Genomic DNA, 15,529 nt, shown 5'->3' on the forward strand with positions numbered 1-15,529 from the left:
AGAACGGAGTACATCACATGGTAAAACGGCCGAATTATAGGGGAAGGTTCTGATTGCTCGGACATAGAAACAGACCAGTGAACAGGGATACAGGTGTGAATGAGGAACAGGGATATGAGTATATAACAGTGAAGTTGGGTTAGGGTTATGTAAGAGAGAGAGACTGACCCTGGTTGAGGTTGCTCTGGGGCAGGGCGTTGGTGATGTTGGGTTAGTGTGTTGGTGGTGTTGGGTTAGTGTGTTGGTGGTGTTGGGTTAGTGTAAGAGAGAGAGAGACTGACCCTGGTTGAGGTTGCTCTGGGGCAGGGCGTTGGTGATGTTGGGTTAGTGCGTTGGTGATGTTGGGTTAGTGTAAGAGAGAGAGAGAGACTGACCCTGGTTGAGGTTGCTCTGGGGCAGGGCGTTGGTGATGTTGGGTTAGTGTGTTGGTGGTGTTGGGTTAGTGTGTTGGTGGTGTTGGGTTAGTGTAAGAGAGAGAGAGACTGACCCTGGTTGAGGTTGCTCTGGGGCAGGGCGTTGGTGATGTTGGGTTAGTGCGTTGGTGATGTTGGGTTAGTGTAAGAGAGAGAGAGAGACTGACCCTGGTTGAGGTTGCTCTGGGGCAGGGCGTTGGTGATGTTGGGTTAGTGTGTTGGTGGTGTTGGGTTAGTGTAAGAGAGAGAGAGACTGACCCTGGTTGAGGTTGCTCTGGGGCAGGGCGTTGGTGATGTTGGGTTAGTGTAAGAGAGAGAGAGACTGACCCTGGTTGAGGTTGCTCTGGGGCAGGGCGTTGGTGATGTTGGGTTAGTGTGTTGGTGGTGTTGGGTTAGTGTAAGAGAGAGAGAGACTGACCCTGGTTGAGGTTGCTCTGGGGCAGGGCGTTGGTGATGTTGGGTTAGTGTGTTGGTGGTGTTGGGTTAGTGTAAGAGAGAGAGGCTGACCCTGGTTGAGGTTGCTCTGGGGCAGGGCGTTGGTGATGTTGGGTTAGTGTGTTGGTGGTGTTGGGTTAGTGTAAGAGAGAGAGAGACTGACCCTGGTTGAGGTTGCTCTGGGGCAGGGCGTTGGTGATGTTGGGTTAGTGTGTTGGGTTAGTGTAAGAGAGAGAGACTGACCCTGGTTGAGGTTGCTCTGGGGCAGGGCGTTGGTGATGTTGGGCAGCTCGCTGCCGTAGTTCCCGTCCTCCAGGGGGCACACGTCCATGTCGCTCCATTTCTTGAGCTGCCGCAGCCAGCCGCTCTTCTCCTCGCTCTTGCAGTGCGGGTTCAGCACGATGCACACCCACAATGCACCTGCAGAGGCACCAAAGCCCGCCCACAAGTCAGCAAGCCGCACCCACTCCACACAGATCAGCAAACCAGAATGCAGCAGTGGCTCGATACATACACTCCACATTAAAGGCACACGCAAAGGTATTTTAAAGTGGGAGAGCTGGGTAGTGTCGTTGGTGAGGTCATCCTACTTCAATCTCACACCAACGGTACGCTATAAATACCCCAAACCAGTACAGGATGGAGCTCAGTAGCACCGCTGAACTAATGTTTTCCACCCGTCGGCAGCGGGGTGGGCGTGCGGAGGCATTTGGCAGACCGGCGGGTCGGTAGCGGGGTAGGGCGCGCTGTGGTATTTGGGAGACCGGGGCGGGGCGGTGCCAGGGCGAACGGGAGCGGGCTGGCCGACGGCGGCGGTGGGCTCTCCAGGTAACAGACGGCCTGGCAGCAGGCGCTCCTCCTCACCGCCATTTAGAATCTGATTTAGCGACGGTCTGGCCAGGAGCCGCGCCGGGCAGCAGCGCTGGCAGCCTTCAGCGGGTACGGCTCCGCAGAGCTCGCCCGCCGTTCCCCGACGCCCCCCCTCGCTATCTGGCGCCATCGCCCGGCGTTTTTTTTCCGCCCGCGCACGGGGTGGGGTGGGTGGGGGCGGGGGGGACGTCCCGGCGAAGCTTTCCGCCTGCTCGCGTCACGCTCCGGAGGAAGCTTTCCATTCGCCGGGGCGGTTAACGTGAGAACAGGCCAGGGCGAAGCCAAATGCCCCAGTCTCCTTTCTCCAGAAATCCCCGATGTATCAGAGAGCTTAGCCTTGGCTGCACGGGCGCTAGTAAGCAGAGTGGGTCTGTGCCTATAGAAAGGCTAATCTGCCGCTTCTATAGCGCGTGCAGGTGGAGAGGCTGTACTCAGTGCCCAGGACATCACTGTTCTTAAGCCTAGTTCAGACCACAGATTTACAGCGAGACAAGCTGTAACTGGCAACTCTGCAACATTTTAAAACTCGCCAAGTCGAATCACCTGTGATGGCAGGTGCTCGCGTCAGCTGCTGTGTGACGGGGAGTTCCGCAACTCCCCGTCGTTCTGCAACATTCTAAAATGGTTTCGCTGCGTCGCAAAAGTTTTGGTCTGAACTGGGCTCAAACCACTTCCTGTCAGCTCCCGCTACTGTGAAACTCGAAGGCAGGCGTTCGTAAATACACACCAGCAGCGAGACCTTTATATCTGCACGGTCCTGATATTAATCACCATCCATACGTGCAGAACTGCAGCCGGCGAGCATGCAAATCAGAACTACCCCCGTGGCCTGGCTGCCCGTGAATATTCATAGGTGAAGCTGTGTGAAGCAGGCGGTGGGGAAAAGGCGGAGGGGCGGGGCAGGGGGCGGGACGGGGGGCGGGGCTTACCCAGCTCGTCCCACAGCTGCCTGCACTTGTCGGTCATGCCCGTGCCCTGCTGCCTCCAGAGGGAGAGGCGCGGGTCGGCCATGAACTGCTCCGTGATGAGGGTGAGCATCCGCGCGCCGTTCGAGTCCCTCATCCGGAGCATCTCCCGCACCTGTGGGGGGGGCGGACACCAGGGTCACCATGACGACACGCGCAAAGCGGGGACACTCCAAAACCGGATCGCTGCCGCCTTTAACCGTGTGACTCGTTTAGACTCCTCACAACCACAGCGAAGGAATATTTAAAAACGTGTCAGACTTAACACTGTGCGACCTTGAGAAACTACCTGTCCTTGTGATAAGAATCTGAAGCACAAAATGTTTCCTTACAGGAGTGCAGTAGCTCACTATGTTACAATAAAAATTTAATACAAGGCCTTCTCTTCAGATGCACATCCCTGTCTCTTCTTGGTAAAAATAGTAAATTTTATAAGGAAATGAACAATAATTGTCACGTGGCCAGGCTGTGATGTCACGCGTCCGCTCACCTTGGCGAACATGGAGTTGAGCTGCTTGCCCGAGCCGTAGTACCCGCCCTGCGACAGGAACTGCTTCACCTGCTCCCGCACCTGCTCCTCGTCCAGGTGCCAGCAGTTGTCGTCGTCGATACTGGCCCCCGCTGTGGGGTCCGGGGCCCCTGGGAGCCGCAAAACAAACACGCCACGTCAGACAAATGCAAGAAACACACGTGCAGCATGTACGTACAGCATAATCCTTACAGGTACGCGCAGACAACCACAATGAAAGACACCACTTCTATAAGGATATTCACTTTGAAGACCAACTGATTTCAAAATAAAATTTCCAAAACATTAGCAGGACTAACCATAAATCAGTAAGTACAGGATCTCACAGTGGCTTTGTACAGATGTATCGGTGATAACCTCCAATAATACATGCCGTACAAAACCGAAAATATGAAAACAAAAACAGGAAATATTAAAAGAAGAGTTTTTGAAAAGCACATCTACAGGCTTCGGCAGGGATAATGCTGTCACTTTGTCATTTCAAAAGGAGGCAGGAATGCATTAAGAGGAATCGCTTTGGCTCGGAAAGGTCTTACAATAGTGCTGATATGAAAAGCCTTTTTAAGTTGCCTCCCCCCCCCCCCCCCCTTTAAGAGAACGCCGGACATCAGCACATTTTCAACAGCAGAACCCAATTCCGAGATCAGGAGCAGACAAATATTCACAATGAATTCCAACAAAGGCTCAAAACTGACGACCTCTAGAACAGGTTTATTAGAGTCATGCATATTCCAGGAGAGATTGACTGCGGTGCATTAATGCAGCGCATTGCAACGCTGCACTGTCCTTGGAACCGCTTGTTGTTTGCCTGTGTGCGTGTGTGTGTGCGCGCGAGTGTGTGTCTGTGTGTGTGCATGAGTGTGTGTACGCGAGTGTGTGTATGTGTGTGTGAGACAGAGAGAGAGAGAGAGATACTCAGGTCTTCATCGCGATAATGAAGATAATATCTTAATAGGCTTGCATGGACTTAGAGGGGCAATAATATGCTACAGCTTCTGGAGGTTATCATCGGCGCGTAGCGCGCAAACGTGCGCGCTGGCGATTACGAAATGACACGCCGCGGTCTAAAGAGAACACGATAAGTGCTCGCAAATGCAACCCATTAGCATGCGGAGCCGCCGCTTCAGAGGAAAGACGATACGATTGTTTCACGCAGAAGGTGGGGGACTGCAGCTGGCCTGCGTGCACTGCAGTCCACAGCTCTACTGTCCTTAACCCTGCAGTGCTGCACTGATAAACCAGCAGCCATTACAGGTAAGGCTTCCAGTAGAATGTTCCAATATCAGTTACAGGTAAGGCTTCCAGTAGAATGTTCCAATATCAGTTACAGGTAAGGCTTCCAGTAGAATGTTCCAATATCAATTACAGGTGAGGCTTCCAGTAGAATGTTCCAATATCAATTACAGGTGAGGCTTACAGTAGAATGTTCCAATATCAGCTACAGGTGAGGCTTCCAGTAGAATGTTCCAATAGCAGACAGGTAAGGCTTCCAGTAGAATGTTCCAATAGCAGACAGGTAAGGCTTTCAGTAGAATGTTCCAATATCAGTTACAGGTAAGGCTTCCAGTAGAATGTTCCAATATCAGCTACAGGTAAGGCTTCCTTCCTGTGGGCTATCTTCCAAAGGTCTTTCTTCTGACCTTCATCCTTCACACCTCCTTCTACATTCTACCAGGAGTAACTAACCGGATTTATTGGTCAAAGATAATAATAATAACAATAATAACAAAAGATAGGAGTTCGTTTGAACATAAACATGAAATGAATGAGGGGTTTATTATCATACATTTAATGGGGCCCAATAGAGAATTGAATTATCATTCATAAGATGGGCCTTCAGAAAGGAATTGGCATGAGGGTTGATACCGGAGGCTCTTCCATTAGTTGCCAGGGGGTCTTTTGATCTGCCCAGTTCCCACTTGTTAGCCCGGCGACTGAAGCTTTGCCAGCACACCTCCCCCATTCTTCACCATTTAACAACCTCAGCTTCATCCAGCACACCTCCCCTATTCTAACAAACCCAGCGGCACATTATGAAGGAAGCTAGCAGTTCAGCGTGCTCCGTCTGCGAGGTGCGGCCAGCGGTGGGCTGGCTGCTCTAAAAGAGGGCGGGTAAACCTAAGGGGGGGAGAGGTGGCTGGACAGCAGCAGCAGACCCCCGTCCTTCCCCGGTATGAGGGCATTTCTAAAGCAGGCCCCCGTCCTTCCCCAGAACGCTGGCATTTCTAAAGCAGACCCCTGGTCCTTTCCTGAAACGAGGGTGTCTCTAAAGCAGACCCCTGTCCTTCCCTATAAAGCCGGCATCTCTAAAGCAGACCCCTGCCCTTCCCCAAAAATGAAGGTGTTTCTAAAGCAGACCCCTGTCCTTCCCTATAAAGCCGGCATCTCTAAAGCAGACCCCTGCCCTTCCCCAAAAATGAAGGTGTTTCTAAAGCAGACTCCTGTCCTTCCCTGGCTGCAGCAGAACCCCGTCCTTCCCCGGTATGAGGGCATTTCTAAAGCAGGCCCCCCGTCCTTCCCCAGAACGCTGGCATTTCTAAAGCAGACCCCTGTCCTTCCCTGTAAAGCTGGCATCTCTAAAGCAGACCCCCGTCCTTCCCCGGAACGAGGGCGTCTGTAAAGAGGCTGCTGGGAGCAGCCGCTGGGAGCAGCCGCTCGGCTCCTTCTCCTCCCCGACCTTCAGAAATGAAATGCAAAGCGCGTCGAAGCCTGGGAGACACGGCCATCAAACGGCGCGTTTGAAGCCTCCGCGCGGATAGGGAAAGGCAATCAGCACTCTGCCACAGCACAGCACACCTTACAGCTAATCCTGCCTGCGTGTGTGTGTGAGAGAGAGGGGGTGTGTGGGGGTGTGTGTGAGTGTGTGCGTCCTCAAGTGGGTGTAAGTGAGTGTGAATGTGTGTGTGTGTGTGTGTGTGTGAGAGAGTGTGCAAGCGCGTTTGAGCAGTGTGTGACAGCGCGTTAGCGTGTGATGTTCTCACAGCGGCGGCTCCAGGTTGGCAGGTGATAAAACCGAGCGGCTCGGCTCTGTTGACCTTTAGCGCCTCAGCTGCCGCCCAGAGACAGTGAAGACAGCGAAGCGCCTTAACGCTACCTCTCCCTGCTTAGCTTAGCGCCGAGCACGGCCTGCATGCAGATACAACCCAGGCCCCTGCCGAATCGGGCACGGGTGCTCACCATGGAAACCCCAGACCTCCCCACCGCCCCCCGCGGAACCGCCCGGGCGCTCACCGTGGACCTGGTTGATCTCCGAGTTGGAGGACAGGATCTCGTCGGCCAGCTTCTGGGCGGTGGGCAGCACCTCGGTGTGGTGGGCGGTGATGAGGTACTGCACGAACTTCTGCAGCTGGTCGCGGTTCATCTGGAAGAGCGTCTCGGAGATGGGCAGCCGCAGCTTGACCTGCTCCGGCTTGCGGATGCGGTAGAGCGACAGCGCCACCACGTGGGCGCAGTAGAAGATGTCGCGGTTGCCGCAGCCGCAGGTCACCGAGGTGATCTTGCAGCGGTCGAAGCTGATGGCCACCTTGTGGGTGGTCTCCGGCTCGGCCTGGGAGGCGGGCTCCGTCACCGTGCCGCTGAGGTGGAAGCCTGCGCGCGGGGGGGGGGGGGGGGGGGAGAGAGAGGAGGAGGGAGGAGGGAGAGAGAGGGAGGGAGAGGAGGGAGAGAGGGGAGAGGAGGGGGAGAGGGGGAGAGAGAGGAGAGGAGAGAGGAGGGAGAGGAGGGAGGGAGGAGAGAGAGGGAGAGAGGGGGAGAGAGAGAGAGAAGGGGGAGAGGATAGAGGGAGAGGTGGGAGAGAGTGGAAGGGAGAGATGAGGAGAGGAGGAGGGAGAAAGAGTGGGAGTGAGAGAGTGGGGAGGGGGGGGGGAGAGAAACGGTCAATACCCCATCTACTCACTGATGCATAAATATATTGCAATGCTCTCGGTCAAACCCTAGCCACAGACGCATTAATGCACAGAGCCGAGCAGAGCAGAGCACAGTGTGACACAGGGACCGCACGCTGCCAGCTGAACACACGTGGAGAAAATAAAATTAGAAGCTGATTTATGAAATTTAGGAATGCACAGTAAAATTTAAGAGAGAGGGAAACACTGCTGCAGACCCGTGCTCGGCGAACAGACGCGGTGAGGAGGAGCGGCACCGCCCACGACGGGACGCCCCGGCGATAAGCCTGTCGCCGTGCGACGCCACAGTGCTGATGAGAAGCAGGCGGGGGAAGACAGCCCTTCAAGAGCCGTTTAACACCCCCCCCCCAAAACCCCATACCCAGCGGCTTCGCTGTCCTGCACACTGATCTTAATCCACCCCCCCCGCCGAAGAGTCTGTCCACAACGCCGCCCATAAACAACCTTTACTGCCGTTTTAATAGACACACCTAAAGGGCCTTCTCTTTATTCCCTCAAACTGCAATGCCCCACTTCTAAACCTAGAGGGCGCTGTGGATTAGAGATTCCTGCATGGAGACCCGCAGCCGCCCCCCCCCCTCTCTCCCCGCAGCCAGCCCGCCGCTGAAATAAAAGGCTCCGCGGTCACATTTTATTGGCCGCAGTCTCGCATTCGCGCTGCAGTACCACTCCCGGACACAGAGGGCGCTGCACAGAGCACGCGGGGGGGGGAGGGGGGGGGGAAACGAGGTGACGCGCGCCGAGCCGAACGGATCGAACGTCGGCGTGCCGCGCATCCACGCGGCGCAATCAGATAAAAACGCACTCTGTCAAAACACGAGGAGCCCGGGAGCAGGGAACACGCACTAATTGAGCGAGGGGAGAGAGAGAGAGAGAGAGAGAAGAAAAAAGTCAATTATTTCACGGTCGTGCTCGAGTGGCTCGGTATGTAATTAAAGGGGAATTTTCCAGCTAATTTCATAAATATTTAAGACTTTAATGTAGAAGGAGGTGTGAAGGAAGAAGTGGACTGTGGAGAGGAAGGATGGGAGAGGGGAGAGAGAGAGAGAGTGTGTCCGATCGACGGCTCTGCTGCTGGCTTCGAGTGCTGAATTATTAATGGTGGGGGGGGGTGTTTTTTTGGGGGGGTGGGGGGTAGGATCCGGGGGGGCTGACTCAGTGTTGCACAGCATGTTGTCCTGACGGGAGTCCAGTAAAGTGCTTAGCACTAAAACAGCCCTCATCTCAACCCTGCATGGTGGTGTGTGGTGTACTCCTGTGTGTGTGTGTGTGTGCGTGTGTGTGTGGGACAGACAGACAGAGAAAGAGAGGGACAGACAGCAAGAGCCAGACTGTGAGCGAGAGAGAAAGAGAATGAGAACGAGAGAGAGAGAAGAGATGAGAGGGGGGTTGTGGTTGTAAAATAGGTACTAATAGTCAGGGGTGTGTTCCCTGACCTTAAACCCATAAACCCACTTCACATCAGTACCCTGTGACCCACCGCCAGAAACCACGCTACCCACAATGCTTTGGTGCGTGCCTCTTAGGCGAGCAATGCTAAGCTAAAAGTGGCTGGATTCAGGGGTGGGGGCAGGGTAAGGCAGACAGTATCAGGGGGGCAGTGAGGGGCACTGGAAGGGGGGGGGGGGACACTTGAACCATCCTTTTTTAATAGGGCACCAGGGTGGCCCAGGCCAGTCACCGAAATGCACAGTCAATGGGGCTCGTTTAGACTCCATCTGCATGTCCGGCCCTGTATGTGCTGTCACTACAGAGAATGATCCGGAACGGCAATGTCTCCTAATGGACAGACACACTACACACACACACATGCGCGCACACACACACGCGCATACACACGCACGCACGCACGCACGCACGCACGCACACACACACACACACACACACACACACACGCGCACACACACCACGCACGCACGCACCACACGCACGCACGCACCACCACGCACGCACACACACCACACACACACACACACACACACACACAACGCACACGCACACACACAACACACTACACACACACACACATGCGCACACTCAAACACATGCGCAGCACACACGCACAGCCACAACACACACACACAACACAACATGCACTCAAACACATGCGCGCACACACACACACGCACACGCACGCGCGCACCCCACACACACACACACACACTCAAACACATGCGCACACACACCCATGCACACACATACGCACACGCACACCGCGCACACCGCGCACACACACACACACTCCATTATGATTTCGGGAGGGTCAGCAGAGAGAGACAGGGTGCCTAATAAGCATGTGTAAAGCTCACTGTCCCTTTGCCAAATCCCACAAAAGCCTTTTCCAGACGAACACCCTCCTCCTTCTCCTCCTCCCCCTCCTTCATCCCCCCCTCCCCTCCCCCCCGCCCAAAACCTCACGCGTTTTTTTTTTTTTAAGGAACCCTACTTCCAATTTACTGCCAATCCCTTTCAGGCTCAGCCAAAAGCACAGGCCCATCTGATTAAGGGGAGTTTACAGTGATGTCTGTTTTCATTTCGATAAAAGAAAAGAAAAGGAGAGGGCCTACCCCTGCGTGTTGTGAATTAGTCAGGCCACAATGCACACTTCAAAGCCAATATGGTGGACAAAAAAAAATAGGCTCTGGGCTTCTTTCATGTGCTAGTGTAAGGAAGGAGGGAGGGAAGGAGGGAGGGAGGGAGAGAGGGAGAGAGAGAGCGACGAGGAGGAGATTTGCTCCTTTCGTTCTGCGCGGAGGATGGTGGATTTGCGTTTGGAGCGATGAGATCCGCGCGCCCGAAACTTCCTCCCGCAAGACAGCGGTTTGAGAGCTGGCAAGCGTGGCGCTTCTCCCGACGCAGCGGCGTGGCTGCCAGTTTCCTACCTGCTCCATGCGCTTTTGAAAGCATACGCTACGGCCACCATTTTGGCTCACCGCTCTACTGACGCAGCTAAGTGGCAAAGACCCCGTGTTCAAAACCAAGGGAAAGAGAAGCGCATGGCATTCGAGTCGACCTGTCCTTTCACTGGCCAAGCTAAGCTCGCCCTGTGCTTATCCTGACATACGCTGTTTTTTTACCACCCCTGTGGCTGACTTGGACTTCCCAAAGCATCCCTGTGCTCTCGCAGACGTTTGCCATAATGTTGGGGTCCAGTAAAAATCTCCTGAAATTTCCCACGTAGGCCAAAAGCTGCTTTCTCCATCAAACAACACCGCATTATGGTTTAGTCACGTGGTGTTTTCAACCAACATTTCGCGTAGTCGAGTTAAGAGATTTACAGCCCATGATGACAACTTTCAGTATGTGTACGAGAACAAAAAATAAATAAAAAATTCAAAATATATAGACCAAGCTATTTTTAATGACACTGACTTTTTTTATTTTTAAAAAAGCTTTTTTTTAATGACACCAACACTATTATTTTATTCGACACTGAATTTAAAAAAACAGCTGCTTTTTTACAGTGTAAAAATACCTTCCAATTTGCATCAATTCAAGCTGGTCAGCCCAGCTAGTCATAAATGTCTTCCAGACATAAAAGCTGATATTATGCTTGTGCTGCCCAGAGCAGCAGTCACTAAAGGCTGGGGTTAAAAGTGTAAAAGACACGGTTATACCCATAATCCTCTCCTCCCACTGCAGCCACCCCTCAGGGGACCTGACCCATTAAAAGCTGCCTTCCTGAGGTGGTCCACTCCACCAAATCACTGGGGAATTCTGGGAAAAAAGGGAGGGGGGGGGAGGGGGGGGGGAAAGGGGGTTGGGTTCTTGAAACAGACCCACTTCTCCAAACGTGGCTCGGCAATAAGAGCATGGTTAATCGTTGGCTTATGACCGCTGGCTTATGACCGCTGGCTTATGACCGCTGGCTTATGACCGCTGGCTTATGACCGTTGGCTGTCCCAGTCACACTCGAATGCCATGTGTATTAGGCAGTCACTGAGAGGTACTTAAAATCCGAAAAAGGGGAAAAGTGAGCAGAACCAGGCGCTCCTCAAGGGTCCTCATAATCCCCCACCCGGTCCACACCCCTCAAACGCAGGACCGGTCCCCCTCCCAGGTACCGCCAAGACAGGGCCAAACTTCTCCCCAACACCCAGCGTCATCGGCCACTGGACCAATCGCTCGGCAGGAAGACGAGTGTTAGTGTGACCCCAACATGGCTGACAGGTGCAGCAGCACACAGCAGCTTAACACCAGGGGGGTGCGAGGCCCCCCCCCCGCTGCTACGCCTTAACACTCGCGCTTAACAATGCGGAGGGCTGCTCGGTACAGCCGACCCTCCTCGCTGAACGCACGGCTGTTCAGAGACGGGCTCCTTAACACGCGAGCTGGGCCTAGAGCCGGAAAAACAGCGCAAGCGAAGGCTGAGCTTCGCCACGTGTGAAAGCGCGTGAAAGCACCCACGGAGGAAGAGGATTCAGTATGAAGCAGAATGCGTTAAGATTTCTTTTGAAAAAAAAAAACGTTTTGTGAAAAGAATGAAACAGACTTGCGGTTCCGAACACGCGCAGCTGCGCTATCTATATGAAACGGGGAACGGAAGCGGAATCAATGGCAGGGAAGGCTCAGCGTGCCGCGGGACGGGCGACACACCGCTCCCGCACACTGTGGAGAATATCGAAACCAAAGAGCTCTTCCACTACCGGGCTGACGAGGTGAACCGGAGGTCCAGGTCCGGCCGTTCACGATCAGGCTGAGGACCGTAAATTAAAAAAAACCCCAACCCCATCGCCTGGTGCATGTATCCCCCCTGGACAGGCGTACACTGCACACCAAACTCAGTTTTAAAGGGGTCCTCAGGCCCCCTCTCAGGAGAAGAGCGGCCAGCCAAAGGGCCAGAGCGGGCTGAAACTGACAGAGGATGCTGGGGGGGGGCGGAGGGGGCCGCTCAGCTCATTTGCACATGACAATGCTCCAATGGAGAGGGGGCATCTGCCGCTGAAGGACGTGAAGGGCTCTCCTCGCCTTTCAGGCCCGGGGGGCCCGGGGCCCCCGCCGCCCCCTTTCCGGGGCCCGGCCCTTTTGTTGCGCCGGGGAGAAAAAAGGGGGCCGCGCTGAATGCGGCCCCGCTTCCTCCGCCGAGCTTTTCATCTGGGCCCCCGCCGCGAGGGCACAGGGGCCAGGGGCCCTTCAAACACACAAAAAAACACACACACACAAAAACAAAAACAAAAAAGAGAGAGATCGCTTTACCTGCACCGACACCATTTTCTAAAAAAAAAGAAAGAGAGGGAGGATGAGAGAAAATGAGAACAGAAAGAGAAAGAGAAGGAAAGCGAGATCATGAGAGAGAGAGATCAAGGGGGAGGGCAGAGGGAGGAAAAAAAGATCAAAAGAGGGGAAGAGAGAGGGAAAGAGAGACAGATACAGAGAGGGGGGGGCCAGGTCTGTGGGCGGGGCCTGGGGTCAGTAGGCAGATGGGAGAGTGTGAGACTGGCGGGACTGATGCGCGGCTGTGATTGGGGGAAGGGAGAGATAACGCCGCCCCAGTTAATGTGGGTCACTACAACGGCTCTTGATTATTTCCTGCCAGTACCCCGGCAGAGCCGCGGGGCCGACAAACCACACCAGCAAATCATTAACAAAGACCGAATCGGGAAACACTACCTCCCACAGCGCCCCCTATCTTCACGGAGGGCGCCAAACGCTCAGTTTATAACCGCCCTCCCCTCACTCTCCAGACTCAGCTCCAGAGTACCCGCAGGGGTAGCGGTAAGCCTTAGCACCGCCACACGGCACAGCTGGCCAACAGCACACACACGGGCAGCCAGCACAGGCCTCCACACAGCCACACACACAACTCTCACCACATTAGGAAAACAGCACCACACTGACGAGTTCACAGCGCACACACACACACACACACACACACACACACACACACACACACACACACACACACACACACACACACACACACACACACACACACACACACACACACACACACACACACGCGGAGGTTAAATACAGCAACAGTCAGCAGAAAGCGGCATCTCCGCACAGCTGAGAGCACTTTAGCCCAGGTGCAACAAATACGAAGGAAAGGAAGGATTTACTGCGATTCGGCCGGGCTTTTTGGGACGGGAGACCTTCCCCCGAGCTCCGACAAAGAGACGCCGACCGAAGGAGCTCGGCGGCCGAGGAGACTCCTGATGCGTCCGCACGCCGGAGTTCGTCCGGTTCGTTTAGAGCGGTAAATGAGCAACGGCGGAACGGGTGACGTGGCGCAAAGCGCGCGGCGTCCGGGGAGCCATTAAGATCTGAGGAGGAAGGAAGGGCCGGCCTCTCGGGGGCCTCTGGGGGGGGTGTGTGAGGGGGGGGGGTTCTACACCGCTGACTCGAGCTGTCAGCCCCCGCCGCTCTGCCACGGACTGCTCTTTCCTGGGGCGGGGGTGGGGGTGGGGTTGGGCCACAGGAGGGGGGGGGGGGTCGCGCCGGGGGGCATCATGCGCTCCGACAGCAGCACAATCGCTTCATTTGAGCGCAGACACAGGCGCACGCTCCGCGCAGGGCAGCACAAAGGACCGCCACAGCCAGGGGTCTCCCGGTTCATCCGCCATTTTGGGGAGCGGGGCTGCGGCTGAACTGTCCGTCCCCCTCCCAAAATAAAACCAAGGCGCCGATTTCTCCGACCCCCCCACCCGAATCCCCCGTCCCGACTGCACATGAGTACACCTTCCCACCCCCCCACCCCCTTTTCTACAGGGGGGGCCCTATCTAACTGCCGAAATGAAGCTGCTGGAGATGCTAGCCGCTAATCCACGCTCATCCAGGCTGGCTTTTAAAGAGTCGTTTGCGCCGCTAGGACCCGGCGGCCATCTGTTTCTAACGAGCGCTGATTAGGGGCCCCTCCCCACAGCTGGCTTATTAAGGGGGGGGGGGGGGGCACGCAGCGGCCATTTCGGCATAGCGCACGGAGCGGGGAGCGTCTCCGGCCCGGGGTCCTCGCACAGGCCTCAATCGGCAGCCGAACAGGCAGAGGAGAGGACGCCTAAAACTCGCTTCCGTCCCCCTCTCCCTCTCTATCCGCACCATCTGGCCCCTGCGCCGCCACACCCACCCGGGGGCCCTGCCAGCCAATCAGCACGAGGCCCCTCCCAGCCCTAAGCCATTAACCTCCAATCAGCCGAGGAGGCCGGGCGGGGTTCTTTATCTCAGCCGGCCTCCCCCGTCCTCCATCTGTTCCAGCAGCAATACGGTTAATGGGGCATTGTGGGAAGGGTCCCTTAAACCTAAACCCTCCCACCCACTCCTACACCCACTCCCACTCCCACGCACCTATCTCTGCCCCGCAGCCGCGGGCGTGCGGCAGGCCGGGCCCTCGCTCCGACACCGGGCCGATCGATCGCACGCCGGGCCCGGTCCCGTAAAATCGATCCACCGCAGAATTTTAACGGCGCCCCGCGACGGGAGGCCGCCGCGGCTAATGCACCGATCCCGTTTTTAGACCGTTTCCATAATCGCCCTTTTATAGGCCCGCTCCCCCCCCCACCCCACCCTGCTCCGGGGGGGTAGGGTTACAGTTTCCAGTAAAGGGGGGGGGGGGCTCTTTGTGCAGGGTGAATCAGAACCATACTGAGGCCAGGGAGGGCTTTTACTCGAACCGAAGGCAGGAGATCTGAGGCGGCCCTGACTTCACTGGAGCGTTTTTATTGGGCTGCAGTAACTCATGTGTGCAGGCCGGGGGACGGGCCGGAGGCAGAGGCGGGTTCGAGCGCTCGCCGCGGAAGGTGGAGGGGGACAGATGAACCCTTAGCGCGGGGCTGTAAGCACATACAGATGTCCCACTCCGGATAAAAGAGGAGGAAGCGCATTCGGCTGGGAACGCTCCAGAAGGGGGGGGTGGGGGGGGGGGGGACAATATAAAATAAAAACACCTCGTTCCACGCCCCCCATCCCCCAATCCCTGTCTTTTTCTGAAATCCCCCTGAATATTTATGCTCGTCTACCGAGCCAAATTCAGATTGGAGCTCTGAGGAGCGGACGGGGCGCCTGTTCGAGGAGCGCAGGGGGAGTGCAGGATCTCCGAAATGCGCTCCTCTGCCAGGGCCGCTCGGAGACAAGGGGATCTGCTCATCCGGGCGCCCCCTCGCCCCCCCCCCCTGCCCGATGTGTGAAGACACGCACGTACTCTTCTGAACACGTTCGGGAAAGCGAACGGAGGGCAGATCTGCTCAAAAATTAGCAGCGGGGGCTTCGAGCGAGGTGTGGGGGTCCAGTGTGTGACTCCCAGCTGCGCAGTTTCACTCCACTGTTAAAAGGTCTGTGATGACAGAGCGGCCCTTACAAAGGCTCCGGGTTCTGTGCAGCTGTTCTGGCCCCGCTGCTGCAGGGCGTACCGTCTCTTTAAGAGCGGCTGCCCTGAGCTTCCCCGTCCGCCGCGTTGCCGCGTCACTCACCGGCGTT

The 15,529-nt window shown here is 55.8% G+C and overlaps 1 protein-coding gene across 1 annotated transcript in view; it reads right to left on the reverse strand.

Annotated features, from left to right (window-relative positions):
- The window catches only part of zswim5 (zinc finger, SWIM-type containing 5), a 60,413-nt gene that overhangs the window by 12,254 nt on the left and 32,630 nt on the right, over positions 1-15,529 (reverse strand). Inside the window, exons 2-5 of the mRNA XM_064341705.1 lie at positions 6,444-6,800; positions 3,174-3,322; positions 2,648-2,798; positions 1,092-1,268 (exon numbers count right to left, since the gene is read on the reverse strand). Of these exons, the coding sequence (XP_064197775.1) occupies positions 1,092-1,268; positions 2,648-2,798; positions 3,174-3,322; positions 6,444-6,800 (834 nt within the window). The remainder of the gene's footprint in view (positions 1-1,091; positions 1,269-2,647; positions 2,799-3,173; positions 3,323-6,443; positions 6,801-15,529) is intronic.

This window comes from Anguilla rostrata, chromosome 6, assembly GCF_018555375.3.
Source record: "Anguilla rostrata isolate EN2019 chromosome 6, ASM1855537v3, whole genome shotgun sequence".
In the NCBI taxonomy this organism is placed as follows: Eukaryota; Metazoa; Chordata; class Actinopteri; order Anguilliformes; family Anguillidae; genus Anguilla; species Anguilla rostrata.